The sequence below is a fragment of the Alligator mississippiensis genome, chromosome 16 (genome assembly GCF_030867095.1).
Source record: "Alligator mississippiensis isolate rAllMis1 chromosome 16, rAllMis1, whole genome shotgun sequence".
NCBI lineage: Eukaryota > Metazoa > Chordata > Crocodylia > Alligatoridae > Alligator > Alligator mississippiensis.
The window spans coordinates 8851323-8870934 of NC_081839.1; the positions used below are offsets into that span (position 1 = coordinate 8851323).

At 51.3% G+C, this 19612-nt stretch overlaps 2 protein-coding genes across 2 annotated transcripts; both read right to left on the bottom strand.

Annotated features, from left to right (window-relative positions):
- Positions 1–1273: 1273 nt before the first annotated feature.
- On the bottom strand, positions 1274–11382 carry DOHH (deoxyhypusine hydroxylase). The gene is made up of 4 exons (XM_019489953.2): positions 10829–11382; positions 8875–8951; positions 7726–7963; positions 1274–5567 (listed from the first exon to the last, which is right to left on the bottom strand). The coding sequence occupies exons 1-4, from the start codon at positions 11100–11102 to the stop codon at positions 5251–5253; spliced, it is 906 nt and encodes a 301-aa protein (XP_019345498.2). The 5' UTR covers positions 11103–11382; the 3' UTR covers positions 1274–5250.
- Positions 11383–14819: 3437 nt separating this feature from the next.
- LOC106737389 (uncharacterized) lies at positions 14820–17997 on the bottom strand. Its single transcript, XM_014599780.3, has 2 exons — positions 17799–17997; positions 14820–16276 (listed from the first exon to the last, which is right to left on the bottom strand). The coding sequence occupies exon 2, from the start codon at positions 16154–16156 to the stop codon at positions 15131–15133; it is 1026 nt and encodes a 341-aa protein (XP_014455266.1). The 5' UTR covers positions 16157–16276; positions 17799–17997; the 3' UTR covers positions 14820–15130.
- Between the last annotated feature and the right edge of the window lie 1615 nt (positions 17998–19612).

A 19612-nucleotide genomic window follows, 5' to 3' on the forward strand; every position in this document is an offset into this window, starting at 1 on the left:
TTATGTGCTAAGCGGATTGAGGATGAAGGGAGAATGAATCATAAATGGCTTTTGCCAAGTGAAAAGCATCTGTGAATAAAATGATCACAGCTGCTGCCTTGTGCCCCCTGCCCCTGAGCTGAGAGCTGCAGTGCCAGGGCCTAGCACTGGGGTAGTCCAGACAGACAAGCCCAGGAAGCCCATCCTGAGCTGTCCTGCCTTAGGCAACGTTGCAGCTGACTTCAAGCACACACTGGTCAGTGCTGACCGGTGGGTCAGCCCTCCTTCCTGGCAGCCACCACCTCTGGCGCCTGAAATTGGGGCTTCCCCATAGGATGACACAAGTGTTTGAGGGCAGTTTGAGGGGCGAGGCAGGTTTGTCGTGAGATTCAGCTAGTTCTGTACACTGGATTAAACCACCTGCTTGGAGCCCTGCTCCCAGCTGCCCTGCACTTGGGGATGGCACTTTGTAGCCTCCACTGCTGACTCTAGCTCCACATGGGCCTTTACTCCGGATTCCATCACAGCCCTGGCTCCTTCCATCATGCCTGCACTGCCCTGTGTCCCCCCACTGCCCTGGGCCAAGGTCCTCCACCCAAACACATTTAAGTGCCAAGCACCCCCAAGCTAACATACCACTTGGCCCATAGCCCCTTCTCTCTGTTCATGCACTAGGACCCCCTCCCCTGACCTCAGACGAGTCACATAGGAAACTGAGGCAGTGTTTCTCAGCAGCTGTCTGTGCAGCAGCCAGTGTCATAGGCCCCCACTCAGGGAGGGAAGCTGGAGCACCACAGCACACTCAGGGTACGAGCATGGCAGGCTGGACTGGGTGAGAATTGGGCTCCCTTCAGTCCCATGCTAAGGCAGTGGTTCTTGACCATGGGTGGCAGAGATGCTGCAACAGCAAGCATGCACACACCCAATCCCTACTGGTCTTGGCTCCCCACATTGCAGCACAGAAGGAAAAAGCCCCTCAGGGCAGCAAACAGGTGGGCTAAGGGCCCTTGACAGCCCTGCAAAAACAGCCATTTCTGTGTCATTTGTGATCTGGAGCTAGTGCACATGAAAGTGGCTCAAGCACCACTGCCAGTGAAGACCACACAAGACATGGGCAGGGCAGTGGGCTGAAAAGGCTGAACCACGCCAATCCAAGGAATCCGCAGGTCCACAGTCACTGCCGTTCCCCATGCTCTGCTGTGTATGGCAAGTCAGAGGGAGCCAGGAAGGAGCGTTCCACCCACCCAGGGACAGACAACAGCCCCACACCTCGCTCAAGAGACAGACGACAGAATCAAGTGTTGTAATGCCATTTATTCCCCTGCAACATCTTCCCACACCTCATCAAAAACAAACTTTTGGTTTGTTCACAAGGGCCCCTCAGAATACTATCTGCTCCAGACAGCTGCTCTAAGAGCCTTAGCCAACAAAACACCTCAAGACAGCTGTCTGGCATCTCCCTCTTTGGCACACCCAACCCAAGATGACAGCTGTGAAGGGCACTGCCAACCCTGTGGATGTGGGGCTCCTGAGGCAACTCTCGGAGACCATAAAAGCTAAAGAGGCGGTAGTCATGGGGGACCTAAACTATCCGGACATCTGCTGGGAGACGCAGACAGCAAAGTCCCACCGCTCACGCAGGTTTCTAACCTGTGTACAGGACCTCCACCTGACACAGGAAGTACATGGTCCCACTAGGGGGAATGCCATACTGGATCTGGTATTGGCAACAGGGGATGACATGGTAGGGGACCTCCAGATCAGTAGCCATTTGGGGGACAGTGATCACCTAATAATAGAATTCAATATAAGACGTCGAGTGGGTAAGGTAACTAGTAGGGTGAAAGTGCCAGACTTTAGGAAAGCTGATCTCAATGAACTCAGGCGATTAGTCGAGGACGCACTGCAGAGTAGGAGTTTTGAAGGGATGGGAGCCCAAGAAGGGTGGCTGTGCCTGAAGGAAACGATCCTTCGGGCACAAAGCAAGACGATCCCCGAGCGAGGCAAAAGAGGGAAAGGGGCCAGGAGGCTTCCATGGCTGACCAGAGAAATCCAGGGCAGCCTAAGGGCCAAAAGGGGAGCACATAAAAAGTGGAAACAAGGTGAGATCACTAAAGATGAATATACCTCCTCTGCTCGTGCTTGTAGGGAGGCAGTTAGACGGGCCAAAGCTACCATGGAGCTGAGGATGGCAACCCAAGTAAAAGACAACAAAAAATTGTTTTTTAGATATATAGGGAGTAAAAGGAAGGCCCAGGGAGGAATAGGACCCCTGCTAAATGGGCAGAAACAATTGGTGACAGACAGGTGGGACAAGGCTGAACTTCTCAACGAGTTCTTTGCCTCAGTGTTCCTAAGCGAGGGGCACGACAAGTCTCTCACTGGGGTTGTAGAGAGGCAGCAGCAAGGCGCCAGACTGCCATACGTAGATCCTGAGGTGGTGCAGAGTCACTTGGAAGAACTGGATGCCTTTAAGTCGGCAGGCCCGGATGAGCTCCATCCGAGGGTGCTGAAGGCACTGGCCAACGTCATTGCAGAGCCACTGGCGGGAATATTCGAACGCTCGTGGGGCATGGGCCAAGTCCTGGAGGACTGGAAAAGGGCTAACATGGTCCCCATTTTCAAAAAGGGGAGGAAGGAGGACCCGGGCAACTATAGGCCAGTCAGTCTCACCTCCATCCTTGGCAAAGTCTTTGAAAAAATTATCAAGGCTCACATTTGTGAGAGCCCGGCAGGACAAATTATGCTGAGGGGAAATCAGCACGGGTTCGTGGCAGGCAGATCGTGCCTGACCAATCTAGTCTCTTTCTATGACCAGGTTACAAAACGCCTGGAAACAGGAGGAGGGGTGGATGTCGTATACTTAGACTTCAGGAAGGCCTTCGATACGGTATCCCACCCCATACTGGTGAACAAGTTAAGAGGCTGTGACGTGGATGACTACACAGTCCGGTGGGTGGAAAATTGGCTAGAGAGTCGCACCCAGAGAGTCATGGTGGATGGGTCGGTCTCGACCTGGAAGGGTGTGGGCAGTGGGGTCCCGCAGGGCTCGGTCCTTGGACCGATACTCTTTAATGTCTTCGTCAGCGACTTGGACGAGGGAGTGAAATGTACTCTGTCCAAGTCTGCAGATGACACAAAGCTATGGGGAGATGTGGACAAGCCAGAGGGCAGGGAACAACTACAAGCAGACCTGGACAGGTTGGACAAATGGGCAGAAAACAACAGGATGCAGTTCAACAAGGAGAAATGCAAAGTGCTGCACCTAGGGAGGAAAAATGTCCAGCACACCTACAGCCTAGGGAATGACCTGCTGGGTGGCACAGAGGTGGAAAGGGATCTTGGAGTCCTAGTGGACTCCAAGATGAACATGAGCCGGCAGTGTGACGAAGCCACCAGAAAAGCCAATGGCACTTTATCGTGCATCAGCAGATGCATGACGAATAGGTCCAAGGTGATACTTCCCCTCCATCGGGCGCTGGTCAGACCACAGTTGGAATACTGAGTGCAATTCTGGGCGCCACACTTCAAGGATGTGGATAACCTGGAGAGAGTCCAGAGAAGGGCCACTCGTATGGTTAAGGGCCTGCAGGCCAAGCCCTACGAGGAGAGACTAGAGAAACTGGATCTTTTCAGCCTCCGCAAGAGAAGGTTGAGAGGCAACCTTGTGGCTGCCTATAAGTTCATCACGGGGGCACAGAAGGGAATTGGTGAGGATTTATTCACCAAGGCGCCCCCGGGGGTTACAAGAAACAATGGCCACAAGCTAGCAGAGAGCAGATTTAGATTGGACATTAGGAAGAACTTCTTCACAGTTCGAGTGGCCAAGGTCTGGAACGGGCTCCCAAGGGAGGTGGTGCTCTCCCCTACCCTGGGGGTCTTCAAGAGGAGGTTAGATGAGTATCTAGCTGGGGTCATCTAGACCCAGCACTCTTTCCTGCTTATGCAGGGGGTCGGACTCGATGATCTATTGAGGTCCCTTCCGACCCTAACATCTGTGGATCTATGAATCTATGAACCCCCTGCAAATGGCAGGGTTTTGCAGACAGCAGGCAGAGATGACGACTCCTGCTCCTAGTCACCAATTCTAGCATGAGCCCAGAGGGCTTCACAGGGGTACAGTTAACATGAGACAGTGGTAGCATCCAGCCCAGGCCCAGAGACTGCAGCAATTCCCTCTAACATTAATTTAAACTCAGAGATACTGTAGCCAGGCACCTGTGGAAGGGACTGGCCTTGCCTGGGGGATATAATCCCCAGCTGCTGTTTACAGGAGCTTGGGAACTGCAGCGACCCTCATTGCTGCCTGTGCACAGCTCCTTACAGAACGAAAAACTCAGGCCACAGTTCCAGGAAACAGGATCACTGAAGGGCAACATGAGTTCCCAAGAGGACAGAACTGAGTCTGCAAGGCACCAGGACAACTCAGGAAGATCAGGTTCATGGCATAGGAGGGATCCAGAGACACAGGCCTGCTCAGTGGCACCAAGTTTATTAGGGCAGGAGTGTCACTGGAGTAGCCACAAAGCATTCTCCACTAAGCCGCTGCAGCAACTGTTATGAACGAGAGCTAGCCTCCTGCCAGGCCCATGGCACCAAGGCACGGAGAGAAATACATTACCTCCAGAAAGGCCCATGGAGGGGGGGGTGGAGTAGGGGGCAGCCTTGCAGCTGAGCTTTACCTGACACACCAAGTACATAATAGCAGCAAAGCTGGAGGCCAAAGAACAGACAAAGAAAATGGAGCTCTATAAGGATGAATCCTTGATGGCGTAGAGTTCCAGACAACCTTGTGGCAAAGAACAGACCCCTGGAACAACTCCCGTGACACACAAGAAACCAGCACCTTCAAAGAGCAGCACCCCCTTGAAACAAGCACAGGATCAATCCATGCCCTGCCTGGAGCTCCTGCCTTGTCCGTATACTGAGCTACTACAGAGTAGTATGCTACTACCAGGTGCTAGTGGGCTGAAGCTCTGTCCAGAACCCTGGCACCCCAGGGTTTGGATCTGGAGCCTGGCCCATCCCTTAGACTAAAACAAGCAAGCTATAATAAGTTAGCAATAGTGGCTGAAGCCTGGAACTCCACTGCTCTGCACCATGTGCTGCCATTATTTACATAGGGCAGAGTGACCAGCTGGATCTGGCATCACACTCAGTTTTCTGTGGTGTAAATGGCCGTGCAGGGAAGGTGAAACCAGGCCCTGGGTTTACCCATTCCAGCCACTGCCTTCTGCAGGCATGCAGACCCACAGAGGCAGAAGCCCCTGCTTAGCTGGAGGCCTGAAGCTTGCTTAGCCCATCCGCATACTGGAACTCTGTGCTGTTCTCATAGTTGTACATGTCCAGAGCCACCTCACAGCTCTCCCGCACCACCCGCTCCTTGTCCTGGGCGTAAGCCTGCAGGGTCTCCAGGCAGGATGCTTGGGCGATGGAGCCCAGTGCCTCAGCACACTCGTGACGCACCATGGGGTTCTCCTCTACTCTTTCCAGTGCTGCGGTCAGCTGGGGGACACAGGCTTCATGCTGCATTTGCCCTAGGACGTAGCCGATCTCATGTCGGAAGAGGGCGCTGCTGCACTTCAGGCCTGTAGAAAGCAGGAAAGGGAGAGTGAAGAACCAGAGCAAACACACCATGAAGGGCCATCAGTATTGCAAAGCATTTTGGGGTGCTGGGCCCCATCTTGCACTGCTGAAACCACTCGTGGGGAAGGCAGCCAGAAACAGCCCTTCACAAAGGGGACTCCAGAGCCCGGGAACTGGCAATGGGTGGTGTATGAATGAGTTCGAATCCAGCTCATGTCATTCAGGTGTGTGGTGGTCAACATGAATGAGTCAGGTGGGTCTCAGCCTGCGTCTACCTTACGGCTTCTGTTGTTGGAGTAAAAGTAGTCGGGGAGGAGGTATCGAGTTAGTTGGGAGGAGGTATTATGTCAGGGTCTCCAAGAGTCTGTCCTGGCCTGGGTCCAGTATTCATATTTTCATCAATAATTTAAAAGACTGGATTGAGGGCACACTTAGCAAAACAAAAGTTTAAGACACACTGGAGGGTAGGACCAGGATCAAGAATGACTGGAGAAATGCCCCCCACCTTCTCCCATTTAAAAGAAGAAAAAAAAAATCAAATGAAATTCAGTAAGGACAAATGCAAACTCCTGCCCTTCAGACAGAATATCCACATGCATAAAAGCAGACTGGCAAACAACTGGCTAGACTGCAGTATTGAAGAAAGGACTTCATATTTGTTGTGGACCACAGGCCAAATGAGTCAGTGTGCTTTTGCTGAAAAAAGTCAACTGCATATTGGGCTGTATTAGTAAGAATATCACTTGCAAATCCAGAAAAGTGATCCTTCCAGTCTATTTAGCACTGATGTGGCCTCACTTGGAGTAGTGTGTTCAGTTTAGGGCACTGCACATCGAGGAAGATGCAGACAGACTAAAGAGTCCAGCAAGGGTAAAAAAAAAAAAAAAAAAAAAAAATGGATTAGAGGTCTGGAAAATGTGACTTGAGGAAAGGCTAAATGAACTGCCGTTATTTTGTCTGAAGAGAAGACGACAGAGGGGATTTGATAACAGTCTTCAAACCCCTGAAGGGTGGTTCTAAAGAAGATGGAGATAGACTGTTATCTATAGGCGCGTGGGACTGGACAAGGAACAACAGTCTCAAATTACAGTGAAGAAATTTAGGTTGGATTAGAAAGAACTTTCACCATGAGGATGGTCATACATTAGAACAGGCTACCTAGAGAGGTGTGGGGTCTCCATCCTTGAAAATCTGAAGATCAGGTTAGACAGACACTTGTCTAGGATGATTTACAAAAGGATAATCCTGTCATTAGGAGAGGCTTGGACTACATGACCTCCTGAGGTCCCTTCCAGTCCTACTTTTCTATGATTTTAGCAGGATCATGGGCAACTGCCTCTCTCTAGTTGTGGCTGCAGGGAGCTGCCATGGCACCAGCATGCCCTACAGCAGGGCTTGGCAACATCCAGCCCATGGAGCCAAGCAGAAAGGAGCTGCTGCCCAGCTGCCACTTCTCTGCCCCCTGGCTGTAGCCTGAGCATGGCTCCCTGCTGCCCATCCCCAGCATAGGCACAGGCAATGCTCCCACCACCAGAATACCATCAATGCCCAGCCCCCAACCTCCCCCATGCCGAAAGCCTGCATCAGACCAGAGTTGAGCTATTCCAGCCCATGGCTCTGAAAGATTGATGACTGTTGCCCTAGAAAGCAAAAAGCTTCTTTCAAGCACAGATGGAAACACCATGGGTATCTCAGTCCACACTGCAAGGTCTGGACAAGCCTTTAGGGGTGGTAGCTAGTTCATAAGGACTCTGTCTCGTGTTTGGTGAGAAGGGACTGGGGACAGGTACTCACAACAGTCCAGCACGGCTCAATCAGGACACTCTAGCACCACAAGGGAGCCAAGTGGAACAATATACAAGGGTTAATTATGAAACATGGGGGAAGGGGCTCACTTGACCTTTTTGGACCAGGGAAGGCTGAGTGTGCTAACGAAGGTGCTTCACTGGAGCAGGGCCACCTGTCTTTACCCAAGGTGACCTCTAGTGGACAGCATTAGGAAAAGCACCAATAAAACTGTTTGCCAGGCCCATGCCTGAGTGAGGGATCCCAGGGACAGCCAGAGCTGAGGCAGACAGGCAGATCCCTGAACTCACTCCTATGAAGATCCTGCAAAAGGGACGAGAAACCAGAGTACTTAAGCAATCATGGGACTCTCACCCTCCGCCAGCGCCAGCACAGCAGCCTCGCCCCCCATGTTCCTCAGGGCAAACATGGCCCGATAGCGGTCGAACAGTGGGCATGACTCATCCAGGAGGGTGTTTCGCAGCTTGGCAACGTCCTCCTCCTCAGCAGGGGGAGCAGGGTCCACAGACAGGTAGGGATTGGTGCCTGGCGCTTCCTTGTTCTTTTGCAGCCATTCAAGCCTCTTAACTGCAAGCTGGCATGTCTCTGCTACCTGTAAAACAGAAAACAAGCTTGGCTGGGATCCCTCAGGGTGAAGATCAGGGGTGCCCAGACCACAGGACTGGCAGTCACAGCTCCTGGCTCCTTTCCCAGTTCTGCCACTGAAGATGAGTCACCTCCTTGCTCTGTAAGCCCAGTCTCCTGCCTCTGCACAGTATAACTCAAGTTACCAGCCCACCAAGAATGAGGTACACACCACACATGGCATTTAATGGCGTTTAGTTCAAGGGCAGGGGATAGTTCTCTGCCATGTTCCTAACAAAACAGGACCTAAACCTTGACATGGGAACTACCAGGCTATAAACCCCTCCTCCTCCAGGCTAGGACAGCGTAGTTCCTGAGAAATAATTTACTTCCTGGACATGTACACAAACATGGTGTCAAGAACAGGCCAAGGACTGGGGCTACAGAAATCAAGTTCTGCTATTCCCCATTGACATGGCCCCTCTAAGGCAACAAGTAGAGGAAACAAACCTGACTTCATCTCTTCTGTAGCTACTGAGAGGCCTTCAAGTCTAAACTGTTATCCACAAGAGAAAGACCAAGTGAAGAAAATGTGTGTCTGTCTATCAGCACAATATCCCCAACTATTGCAGGGCTAGCACCTCCCCACCCCAAGCACTGCAGCAGTGGCACCTGAAGAACCCTGGGAGAACGGAGCTCCATGGTGGTGGACACTGAACAAAAACACAGGGAGGGAACCTGCCACAAAGGTCTTAGCATCCAAACAGAAGCAAGACAGCAGGGAAAATCCAAGACAATGATACGCAGGCACTCAGTAGACTGCTTGCAGAGCTGTGGCTAGAACCTAGGCCTCCTAAACCCCAGCCTTTCCCATTGCAGCAGCAGTATTAGTGGTGTTTATACCTCCCATGGGAGGTGTCAGCTCAAGAGAAGCTTTACCTCGACAACTGGGTCTTCAGAATAAAGTTTCAGAACATCCAGCACATCAGGATTTCCAATAGCTCCCAACGCTTCACCTTAAAGAAAGGGCAGAGGAGATTACCAGCTGGTACAGACACCTGCAGATGCATAAGAATTTCATGGCTTTATACTACTGTTGTCACTTTTTATACAACCCAGCACTTCTTTTGTGCAGATCTGACTGCAATGCTCATGAAGAGCAGCTGCCAAGCTAATGACAAGTGACAGTTTGAGTCCAACTCATAGTAAAGATCTGGTTAAAAGGGTTGTGGGATAAACATATATACCCCAATCTCCAGATCAGGGGTCAGCAACATTTTTGGACAAAGTGCCAAAAATACCCCTACCTCAACCTACGCCTCAACCTACGTCAGGGACAGCAGGGGAGCTGAAAGGGGCACACTCCTCATTGCTGGCAGCAGGTGCACACGTGCTTCTGGGTTGCGCTGCCTCAGCAGCTTTCCTGCCCTACACCCTGAGGCGCACATGCAACCACTGCCAGCCATGGAGCTTGACTGCTCGCAGCAAGCAAACTGCAGAAAGTTACACCAAGGTCTGAAGCCCCAGCCTGGCTCCATGGCCGGTGATGGCTGCACACGTGACCAGGGGCACGCAGCAGGGAAGGGCATCACAGCCCCATCCCCTCCCTCGCTGTCTGCCCAGTGGCACGCATGCTCCTGTTACCAGCAATGAGCCAGGCAGGCCTAGGCCTGCACTCTTTGCATCCTCCTGGCTGACTGCCACAGCCAGCACAAGCTCTGGGCAGGCCCCTGCTGCCCACCATGGAGCCTGGGCTGCTTGCAGCAGGGAGGCTGCAAACCACTGTCCCAAGGTTTGAGGAGTGTTGGCCCTGCTCACTGCTGGTGGTGGGTGCACGCACACTTCCAGACAGATGGTGAGAGAGGGGCCAGGGTTGCACTGCCCCATCCTCTTCCCCACCGTGCACCCCAAGGTACATGTGCAGTCACCACTGGCCACGGAGCCAGGCCAGAGCTCCAGATGCTGCTGCACCGGTTGCAGCTCCCTGGCTGCCTGCCACAGCCGGCCCAGGCTCTGGGCAGCTGCTGCCTGCCAGGGAGCCGAGGGTGCTCACAGCAGGGCTTGTAGCCTCCTCACTGCCTGCTGGAAGCAGCCTGGGCTCCATGGCCAGCTGCGGCGTACCGAGCAGAACAGCATCACGTGCCATGGTATCCCAGAGCCCTTTTAACCAGATCTTTGCTCTGAGGTGCAGGGGGTTGCCAACCCCTGGTCTACATCTTTATTTGAGAGCAGTCTGGCAAGCTTTTTCACACCACAGATTTTTTAATAGCACTGAAGACTGGATATAAGCAGGCACATCACACTACGACACGTGCCTCTCCCACGTCTCACAAGCTGCTGTACAAATCTAACTGTGCAAATGAAGGGACCCCTTTGTTTCTCATATCACCAGACCTAGCCTCAGAAAGACCACAGAAAAGGTGCTGCAAATGAATGGGGCTTTGGTGCTGCCCCTACAGGTGCCAGGCAGTGCAGTCAGGCAGTGATGTAGGCGCACCACAGTCTACACGTGCATCAATGTGCTTTAGTTAATACGCATTAAATCTAGTGCCTCCATTGTGAGGACTAGGAAAATGTGCATTAGCCTGGCTTTTTTAAGTGACATTTAATGCACATTAACCTATTTTAATGTACATTAAGTGAAAAGCACAGCTTATGCAACACCTTAATGTGCATTAAAATAGGCTAATGCGCATTAAAACACTCGCTGGGTACAGGAAGAAAGCTGGTATATTATTCCCCTAACAGAAGCAGGGACCTCGCTGCTCTCCAATTACAGCAGCCCCCAATTACACCTCTTCTGGGCTGAGTTGAGGTGTTAATCCACCAAGCATCTTGCCACGGACGTCACTGGCAACAGGACTGGAGCCTCATCAGCTGCACGCTCTGGTACCTGCTTCGTGCCTGACCATGGGCTCCTGGAGGGTGTCCTTCAGCACCTGGATCAGGACGGGGATGGCGCGCTCGTCCTGCATCTGTCCCAGGCAGTAGGCCAGCTCATGCTTCAGGAGAGCAGACTCGTCCCCGAAGCCCTGGCTGATCCAGTCGACGGCTGCGCGACCCCCTAAGTTGCGCAGGGTGAAGAGGGCTCGGAAACGAGCCGCCAGGGGCTGCGCGGCGTCCACCAGCGTCCTGCCAATGGCCTCCACGTCCTTCTCGGGCACCATGGCGGGGGCAGGCGGCCCAACCGCTCCTGCCAGGCGCACGATGCAGAAACCTGGGCAGGGAGAAGAGGGGACAGGCTGCTCTTCGGCTCCGCTCAGCGCTGGGGGGGCAGCACCGGGGACTGAACCCCTGCTGCGGGCAGCACCGGGGACTGAACAACAGACACAGGCAGCGAGAGGCCCGAGTGACGGGGCGAGGGCGGGTTTGCGGCCCTGCGGCTGCCGGATCCCCCCGACCCGACCCGGTCACGCACTCACGGCGCGCCACGCACCGCCCCGGGCCACCCCTCCCGTCAGCCCCTGCGGCGGAGCGCACCACGCGGCCCTGAGGGGGCTCCCTCGCATAGCAAGCGGCAGCACGGAGCTGTCACGTGACGCGCGCGGCGCAGATCCCCCCCTCCTCCAAGGCGGAGTTGGTGCGTTCCACCCCTCACCTGTACCCCCTCCCCCCTGCCATAGTGAGGCCGGAGAGTGGGCATGCGCAGAAGCTTTAACTCAAGTCGCCCTTCCTTTGCTCGCCTCGCTTTGCTTCTGCTCCTTGAGCAGCCCGTGGTTGGTGGTGCCGCCATCTTGACTGAGGGCAGCGTCTGACTTCAAGGCCTGCTCAAAGTAGTGGGAAACAGTCACCATTTTGTCTAAGGGCAAGAAGCCACGGAGCTCCCGGGGTGCGAGAGCTGCAAGACTCGCTCATTCTTTTTTTTTTTTTTCAAATAAAAGCTCCAAAAGCGGGCGATTTGCCACGGGCGGGCGGTGGCAGCTGTGGCCTGCCAGGCACTTCCGCGGATGTGCAAACGAGGCCCTAAACTTTGATCAAACTCTCAAGAAACAGAAAGATGCACCGGCGAACTTGATTTTTTTAAAAATTAAATTACAAGTTTGGGGTTTTTTTAATCAATAGAGAGGAATAACTCGCCTCCCAGGTGCCGGGGCAGGGAGCGTGGTTTGTGTGCGTATCCCCTGCAGCACTAGCTCTTGATCCCATTCGCGGCCTTTGGACCTCGGCGAAATCAAGGTCCAATTTTGGCGATCCTGTGTGTCACGCGCGCCCTTCCTCATGCCACACGCACCCTCCCCGTGCTGTGGGATCAGCGCGTTTTGGCTGCGGGAGGGGCAGAGCCGGCAGCGGTGACACTTGATCACAGAAAATGAGGGTTGCAGGGAGCTCAGGAGGTCGCATCTAGCCCAAGCCCCTGCTCCAAGCAGGACCAGCCCCAACTACATCATCCCAGCCAAGGCTTTGTCTAGTTGGGGCTTAAAAACCTCCAGGGATGGAAATTGCACCACCTCTCTGGGTAACCTGTCCCAGCGTTTCACCAGCCTCCTAGTGGGAGAGTTTTTCCTAATATCCAACTTAAACTTCCCTTTCTGCAGCTTGAGCCCATTGCTCCTTATTCTGTCATCTGCCCCCAGTGAGACCAGCCCAGCTCCATCCTCTTTCCACCCCCCTGCAGGTAATTGAAGGCTGCTCTTAAATCCCCTCTGGGTCTTCTCTTCTCCAAACTAAATAAACCCAGTTCCCTCAGCCTCTCCTCATAAGTCCTGTGCCCCAGCCCCCAAACCATTTTTGTTGCCCTCCCCTGGACTCTCTCCAACTTGTCCACATGTTTTTTGTAGTGGGGGGCCCAAAACTGGACACAGTACTCCAGATGTGGCCTCTTCTGTGCTGAATAGAAGGGAATAATCACTCCCCTTGACCTGCTGGTAATGCTCCTGCTAATGGAGCCCATTATACTGTAAGCCTTCTTGCGACAAGCTTGGTGTCACTGTTGGCTCTTATTCAGCTTGTTGTCCACTGTAACCCCCAGGTCTTTTTTCTGTAGAGTTGCTGTTAGCCAGTCTCTAGTCTGTACCAGCACATGGGATTGTTCCAGCCTAAGTGCAGGACTTTGCACTTCTTATTAAACTTCATGAAAACATTTTGGTTCAATCCTCCAATTTGTCTAGGTCTCTCTAAATTCCAGCCCTATCCTCCAGTGTATCTACTATTCCCCCCAGCTTGGTGTCATCCATACACTTATGGAGGGTGCACTCTTCCTGATCTTCCAGATCTCTGATGAAGCTATTGAAAAAAACCAATCCCAGGACCAACCCTTGGGGCACTCCATTTGACACCAGCTACCAACTAGACAGCAAGCCACTGAATACTCTTTGAACCCAACAATCCAGCCAGATTTCTATCCATCTTACGGTCCATTCATCCAACCCAAACTTCCTTAGCTTGCTTGCAAGAATGTCGTGGGAGACCATATCAAAAGTCTTACTAAAGTCAAGGTATATCACATCCGCTGCTCTCCTTGCATCCACAGATCCAGTCATACCATCATAGAAAGCAATCAGGTTGGTCAGGCATGAGTTGTGCCTGGTGAATCCACGCCAACTATTTCTAAACACCTTCTTCTCCTCCAAGAGCATAGAAATGGATTCCTTGAGGACCTGCTCCATGATTTTTCTAGGGAATGATGTGAGGCTGACTGGTCTGTAGTTATCCACACTAGAATTTATCATGGACATAAAGCTCATCACTTGTCTTGCACCCATAGCCGTACAAGCACTACTGTAGGCCACAGATCCTTGTTCTAAAGGCCCAAATATCCCTTTACAGCTTATATTGCAGAGCCAAAGTGCTAGATTTCCATGGAAAAGCAGGTTGTTGATCCCAGGCACAAACATGGGATATTAAAATGACTAACATATTAGTATGTCTGTAGCAATACTGAAGGTCAGAGCAGGGTGGCACATCATAATACCAGAAAGCTTGTCTAGCAAAAAGAGAAAGGGGTATCAGCACATGAGGATAAACACTGATGAAGCAGCATCTCTGAAGAGGGTCAGCCACATGGGGCCGGAGTCTTTTTGGAAGACCACTTCCCTCTTAAAGCAATCCCATAGCTCTGACCACTTGCCACTGCCTTGTCTCCTTTTTCTATTTTTGTGCTCCTGAAGGCTGCCCAGTGAGTATTGTGCAACTACCTGCCCAATACAGATATGCCACACACATGAACCAACCCGCCCCCCCACCACACACAGGCATGCACACAACTCCACTAATCCTCAGCTTTAACCAGGACTGGAAGGGCCCCTGTTACTCCAAAGAACAACTTCATAACATTCCTTTCATGCACAGATGAGTCAATAGGAAGGAACTTTTATCTAAGACCAAGAAGTCAGTCTCCATGGCTAAGCAATGGGGAGGGGAAGCCTATCTTAGTGAATACATTGCTAAACTAGGAGTCTCCAGACCCACATTCCAATCCCTGCTCTGCTACTGACATTAAGCAAGTCACTTCCCTTCTTTATACCTTTGTTTCCCATCCTCTCATCTTATCTAGTTAGACAGTAACCTCCGCGTGGCAGAAACCATTGCTTGGTATCTATCAGCACCTAGCAAAACAGGGCCCTGGCCTTAGGTGTGGCCTCTAGGTGCTAGTGTAATATAGATAATACCTATTTAGTCCTTTGCTCTTTCAATCTGGCATTTTTGGAGCACCCATCACCACAGCACCTCTCACCTGAGTCCCACCAATTCTTTTCATGCACTTTACCAAGCAATCACCAGACACTAACAGTTTTCATCAGGGGCCAGCCTGACACCAAGACTGGTTTCACACCAATGACCTAGAAGTGAAAAGTCTCTCTTTTCCAGTCACCTGGAAATCTGGACCCCCCAGTTTATCCTTCACAGAAGGCAAAAAAAAAAGAGACATAATTCTTTGTCCAGACCTAGATCCCCCATTTCATTTTTATATCACAGAACATGTCTCGCATTTGTCCAAATCCTGGAAGATTACAAGCATATGAAATATATCCCATTGCCTGAAATCTTTATGGCAAAAACTGTATAACCGTAACACAACTGACTTCCTCTGGACTGCACCTGGTGATGGGGCCAGGCTATCTCAGCTCCAACTTTGCAAGCCATCCTCGTTCCTCAGAAGGGTGTTGCAGCAGACACAAGTATGTCATTGCTGTTTAGCAGCCCTTGATTGCTGGGACAATGTTATGTTTATTGGAGTTACTCTAAAGTCTGAGAGCTACAGCATATGGTCACTGTCTCTGTAGCCATCAGCCTTCTCCACAGCTTTCAAAGTACTGGCACATGAGATCTCACACTTGCTCAGCACTGCTGTCGTCCATAGATGTGGGCACAGGGTGACAAGGTTTTGGGATCTCTGCTGGATGACCTCCAGCCACTCATCATTGAAGGGGTTGTCATGTGCCTCGCATACGTTGTGCAGAGTGCAACAGGCAAGTATCATGGTGGGCAGCAGGTCCAGGCTACAGTCATCGCACTTCAGGAGGAACTGCCAGCGAGCCTTGAGGCGCAGGAAGGCATTCTCAATCACACTGTGGACTCGCTTCAGGCAGTAGTTGAACTGAAGCTGCTGCTGGGTGAGTTTCCCATCTTCCTGGTAAGGCTTGAGGATCCAGTCTTGCAAAGTGTAAGATGCATCTCCCAGTAGGACATACTTTTGTGCCCTCCCCATGAAATGTTTTGGGGGGTTTGGGAACAAGTAGCCATCTCTGGCTAACACCCACAAGCTCAAACTCTCCAGCATGGCACTGTTCTCCATGCTGCCGGGGAAGCCAGCACAGACATCCCAGAACTGGCCTAACCCATCCACCACAGCCTGTGTGAGGATGGAGTGCCAGCCCTGGCTGTTGCAGTAGTCAGCACTGAGGTGCAAAGGCGCATTGATGGGGATGCGGAGGCTGTCCAAGGCACCGATGCAATGTGGGAATCTCCACCTGGCCCTGAAGATGCACACCATGTTCTCCAGTTCCTTTTCACTGGGCAGATGGAGGTAGACTGGCTTTAGCAGCAGGACAACCGCGTAGCTCACCTCCTGGACACACTTTTGTACTGTGGAGGGGCCCACCCCAAAAAGAAGGCTGATAATCTGGTATTCTACATTGGTGGCCAAATGCCAAAGGGCCACAGCTACCCTCTTTTCCAGAGGCAGCACTGGGTGGAAGTGGATGCTCTGATGCGCCAGCTTGGGCCGCAGCTGGTTGCACACGTAGAAGAAAGTCTCCTTAGACATCCGGAACTTCTCCATCCAGTCGTGGGGCTGGAAGTCTTTCAGGACCACCCGTTCCCACCAGTCAGCGTTCCTAATGCTGGGCCACGCGCAGGGGTGAAAGTAACAGTTGCTTCTGCGTCGTCATGCAATCAGCAGCTGAAATTTTACATGGGAGATAATGACAGGCAAGAGGCAGTGTCTCTATCAGACATTTACTCTGGGATATAACAATCTGCAGCACTTTTATAATGCTGCATCTTTCAAGTGCTGTGCAGACAACTAATTTGTCCTCTCAACATACCTGGAGATTGGGTCAGTATTACCCCTGTTTTGCAAGGGGGGAAAACTGACTCACACAGACGCTAAGTGACCAGCTCAAGCTACTCAGGTAGTCAGTGGAGCTGGCTTCAGAACACAGTCATTCCTGACCTTCAGCCCATGCTCATTCCCCTTATCATACTATCTATGCGAAAGACAAATTAATGAGACATAATGAACAGGAGGTGAAAGGCCTCTCAGATACAGATGGGACTCTAGAGACCTGGATTTTATTCCTGATTGCCCTGTGGGGGTATCAAAGGCACCTCCCATCTATAAAATGGGGATAATAATATCATCCACTGTAAAGCGTTTTGAGATTTGCAGCTGAAAAGTGCTGCATCAATTGTTATTAAGTCACTTTGGGGCTTCTCACTCTTACTAGCCTCCAAAAGGCACATAGATATCACCTCTCACTCTGCCTCCATAACACCTTTAACCTATGCATTGAATGCATCCACCTTTGGGATACACCATAAAAGCCATATAATAGCAGAAAGCAATAATAGGCCGTCCAGGACAAAAAAACAGCACTGCAAAAAATAGCCCAATGTGCAATTAAAAATGGCGAGGGCCTTCTGGGCTGACAGAATGTAAGTACTAGAACTGGGCAAAATTTTCTGTCCCATGGAAAATTCTATCCATTATCATTTATTTCGGTTGTGAATGGAGATGCAAAGTTAAAATGTTTCACAAAACAAACTTTCTGGGGAGAGAAAACAGAAACATTATTTCCAGTGTATCACAATGTCTTGTTTTGATTTCAGTTTTCTCCCCTTATTATTTGATTTTTCAACCAGGGTTTGGGAATCACGTTTAAGAGGCAACATAAAATAACTGCAGAGCTACAAATACAACCTGACAAGGACGTGCATCGCACTTTGCCTTTTAGCAACTAGCCTGCTTCACCAGGCTTGAACAGAATTAGATGTCTCCAAGTCTTTTTCCTTCCTGGCCTCTCTCCTGGGGCTCCCCTTCTAATGTCCTTGTCATCCTCTCCTTTGCCTTCCACCCTGATCCTTCTACACCCTGGCTTGTACCTGCATGTCCTCCTCTACCCTGGCCTAGCTGTGCATGATGTACTGTACTAACTCTCCACATTATTACTCCTTTTCATGACTGAGTAAACTTCTCTTACAGCCTTTTCCAATTCTTCCCACATGCTTGAGACCCAGTTAGATCTTTGTTGCATGCACAAACACTGTCTGTAGGCAATGCCCCCCTTCCCCAGGGGTGCAGCAGCCAGCACTACACAGTAGAGCTATGCACAGACTGCAGGGCTGGATTTGGCCCTGGACCCCAGGCTAACAGTGCCTGGAGAGTAAGTCTCTCTTATTTTGCCTTCCGCTGAGATACTCACTGTCATCAGTCTCTGCATGTAATGCTACCGAAGCCAGATTGTCCTCTGCATCTTGTCCCATCGCCCAGCCATATCCCACTGGGGGTTGGCCCTTCTCTTCATCAGCAGGTACAGCAATAGTAACAAAGACTCCTGCATTTTCAAATTCAGAGCCTGACCTTCCCAGGAAGTAAACTGGATGAGCTGCTTCTGGGGCAGAGCATAGCTAAGAAGCACAAAGGAGAGACGAGGAAACATGTCTTGGTAGCTGGGCTCCACCTGCTGGCACTCAGAGCTTTCCCAGGGAACGTGTGAATGCAGAATTGTGGCCAGCACCTTCCAGAAATAAGAGGGAGGTTCATAAGTTACAAACCATCTATTTAAAAACACACATGACCTCACCTGGGGACCTACTCAGTTTTGATTTCTGGTTTTCATGCTCTAACACTATACTGTAACATGTGGGTGGCAAATAGGGTAAGGCAGTGGTTTTCCTTTCAAATGCATATATAAAAAGTTCTCTTAATGTTGTATACATGTTTCTTTTATACAACCTGAAATGGTGATAGTAACCCCTTTTTTAAGTAAGACTTGGTTGTAAAGGAAATTCTTTACTGAAACAGCTGGACATAGACATCCCCTGTGATTCCACTGACTCTCTCTCTGCTGAATTGACCAATAAAGCCAGCACTGAGCAGGAGCATGCTGGCCTGAACAGGAATGGATTGGACTGCAGACTGTGCTGCAAGCCCAGGCTTTGACACCGATTCTGCAAAACACGTGCATTTTAGGGCTGTGCGAGGCTTCGGACCGTGCTTCAGATCCGGAGAATATTCGGACACTTTGGACGCCAAAGCAGCATGTCCGGGTTGAAGCTCTGGCTTCTTTAGGCTTTCCGAAGTGGTTCGGAGCTTCTGAACAGCTTCAGAAAATCTTCAGAGCTGCTTCGGAGATCCAGCCATAGGGCATAAAGGCAGCAAGAGGGCACAGCACCCCTGTTGGCTCAACAAGGAACTAGCGGTCCTCCTGCATCTAAAAAGACAGACCTACAAAGGATGGAGGACGGGCTTCACCTCCAAGGAGGAATACTCTGCTCTGGTCCAGACCTGCAGGGAGCGAACCAGGACAGCCAAGGCTGCGATGGAACTCCAACTGGCTACACGTATCAAGGGCAATAAAAAGTCCTTTTTCAGATATGTGGGGAGCCGGAGGAAAAGCAAGGGCAACATTGGACCCCTGCTAAACCAGAAGGGAGAACTGACGACTGATGCCCAGGGAAAAGCCAACTTACTAAATGGGTACTTTGCGTCAGTCTTTCACAAGTCCCATGAGACGTCCCTGCCCATTACGGGACAGGGACACCTAAGTGAGGGTGGTTCCTTCCCCTCCATCAGTGCCGACCTTGTGAAGGAACAGCTTGAGAGGCTGGACATCTTCAAGTCAGCCAGCTCTGACAATTTATACCCCAGGGTACTCAAGGAACAGGCAAGCATCATAGCCCAGCCCCTGGCACGGATCTTCGAGAGCTCCTGGCACTCTGGTGAAGTGCCCGATGATTGGAAGAAGGCCAATGTGGTGCCTATCTTCAAGAAAGGTAGTGGTTGATGGAAGAAGTCAATCATTGCGGTGCCCTGTGACCACTGGGGTCCCCCAGGGCGCTGTCCTTGGACCTATTTTGTTCAACCTCTTCATTAATGATGTGGACATTGGAGTCAGAAGCGGACTGGCCAAGTTCGTCAATGATACCAAATTTTGGGGTAAAGCATCCACACCTGAGGACAAGGGGGTAATCCAGGCTAATCCAGGCTGACCTTGACAGATTTATGAAATAGGCA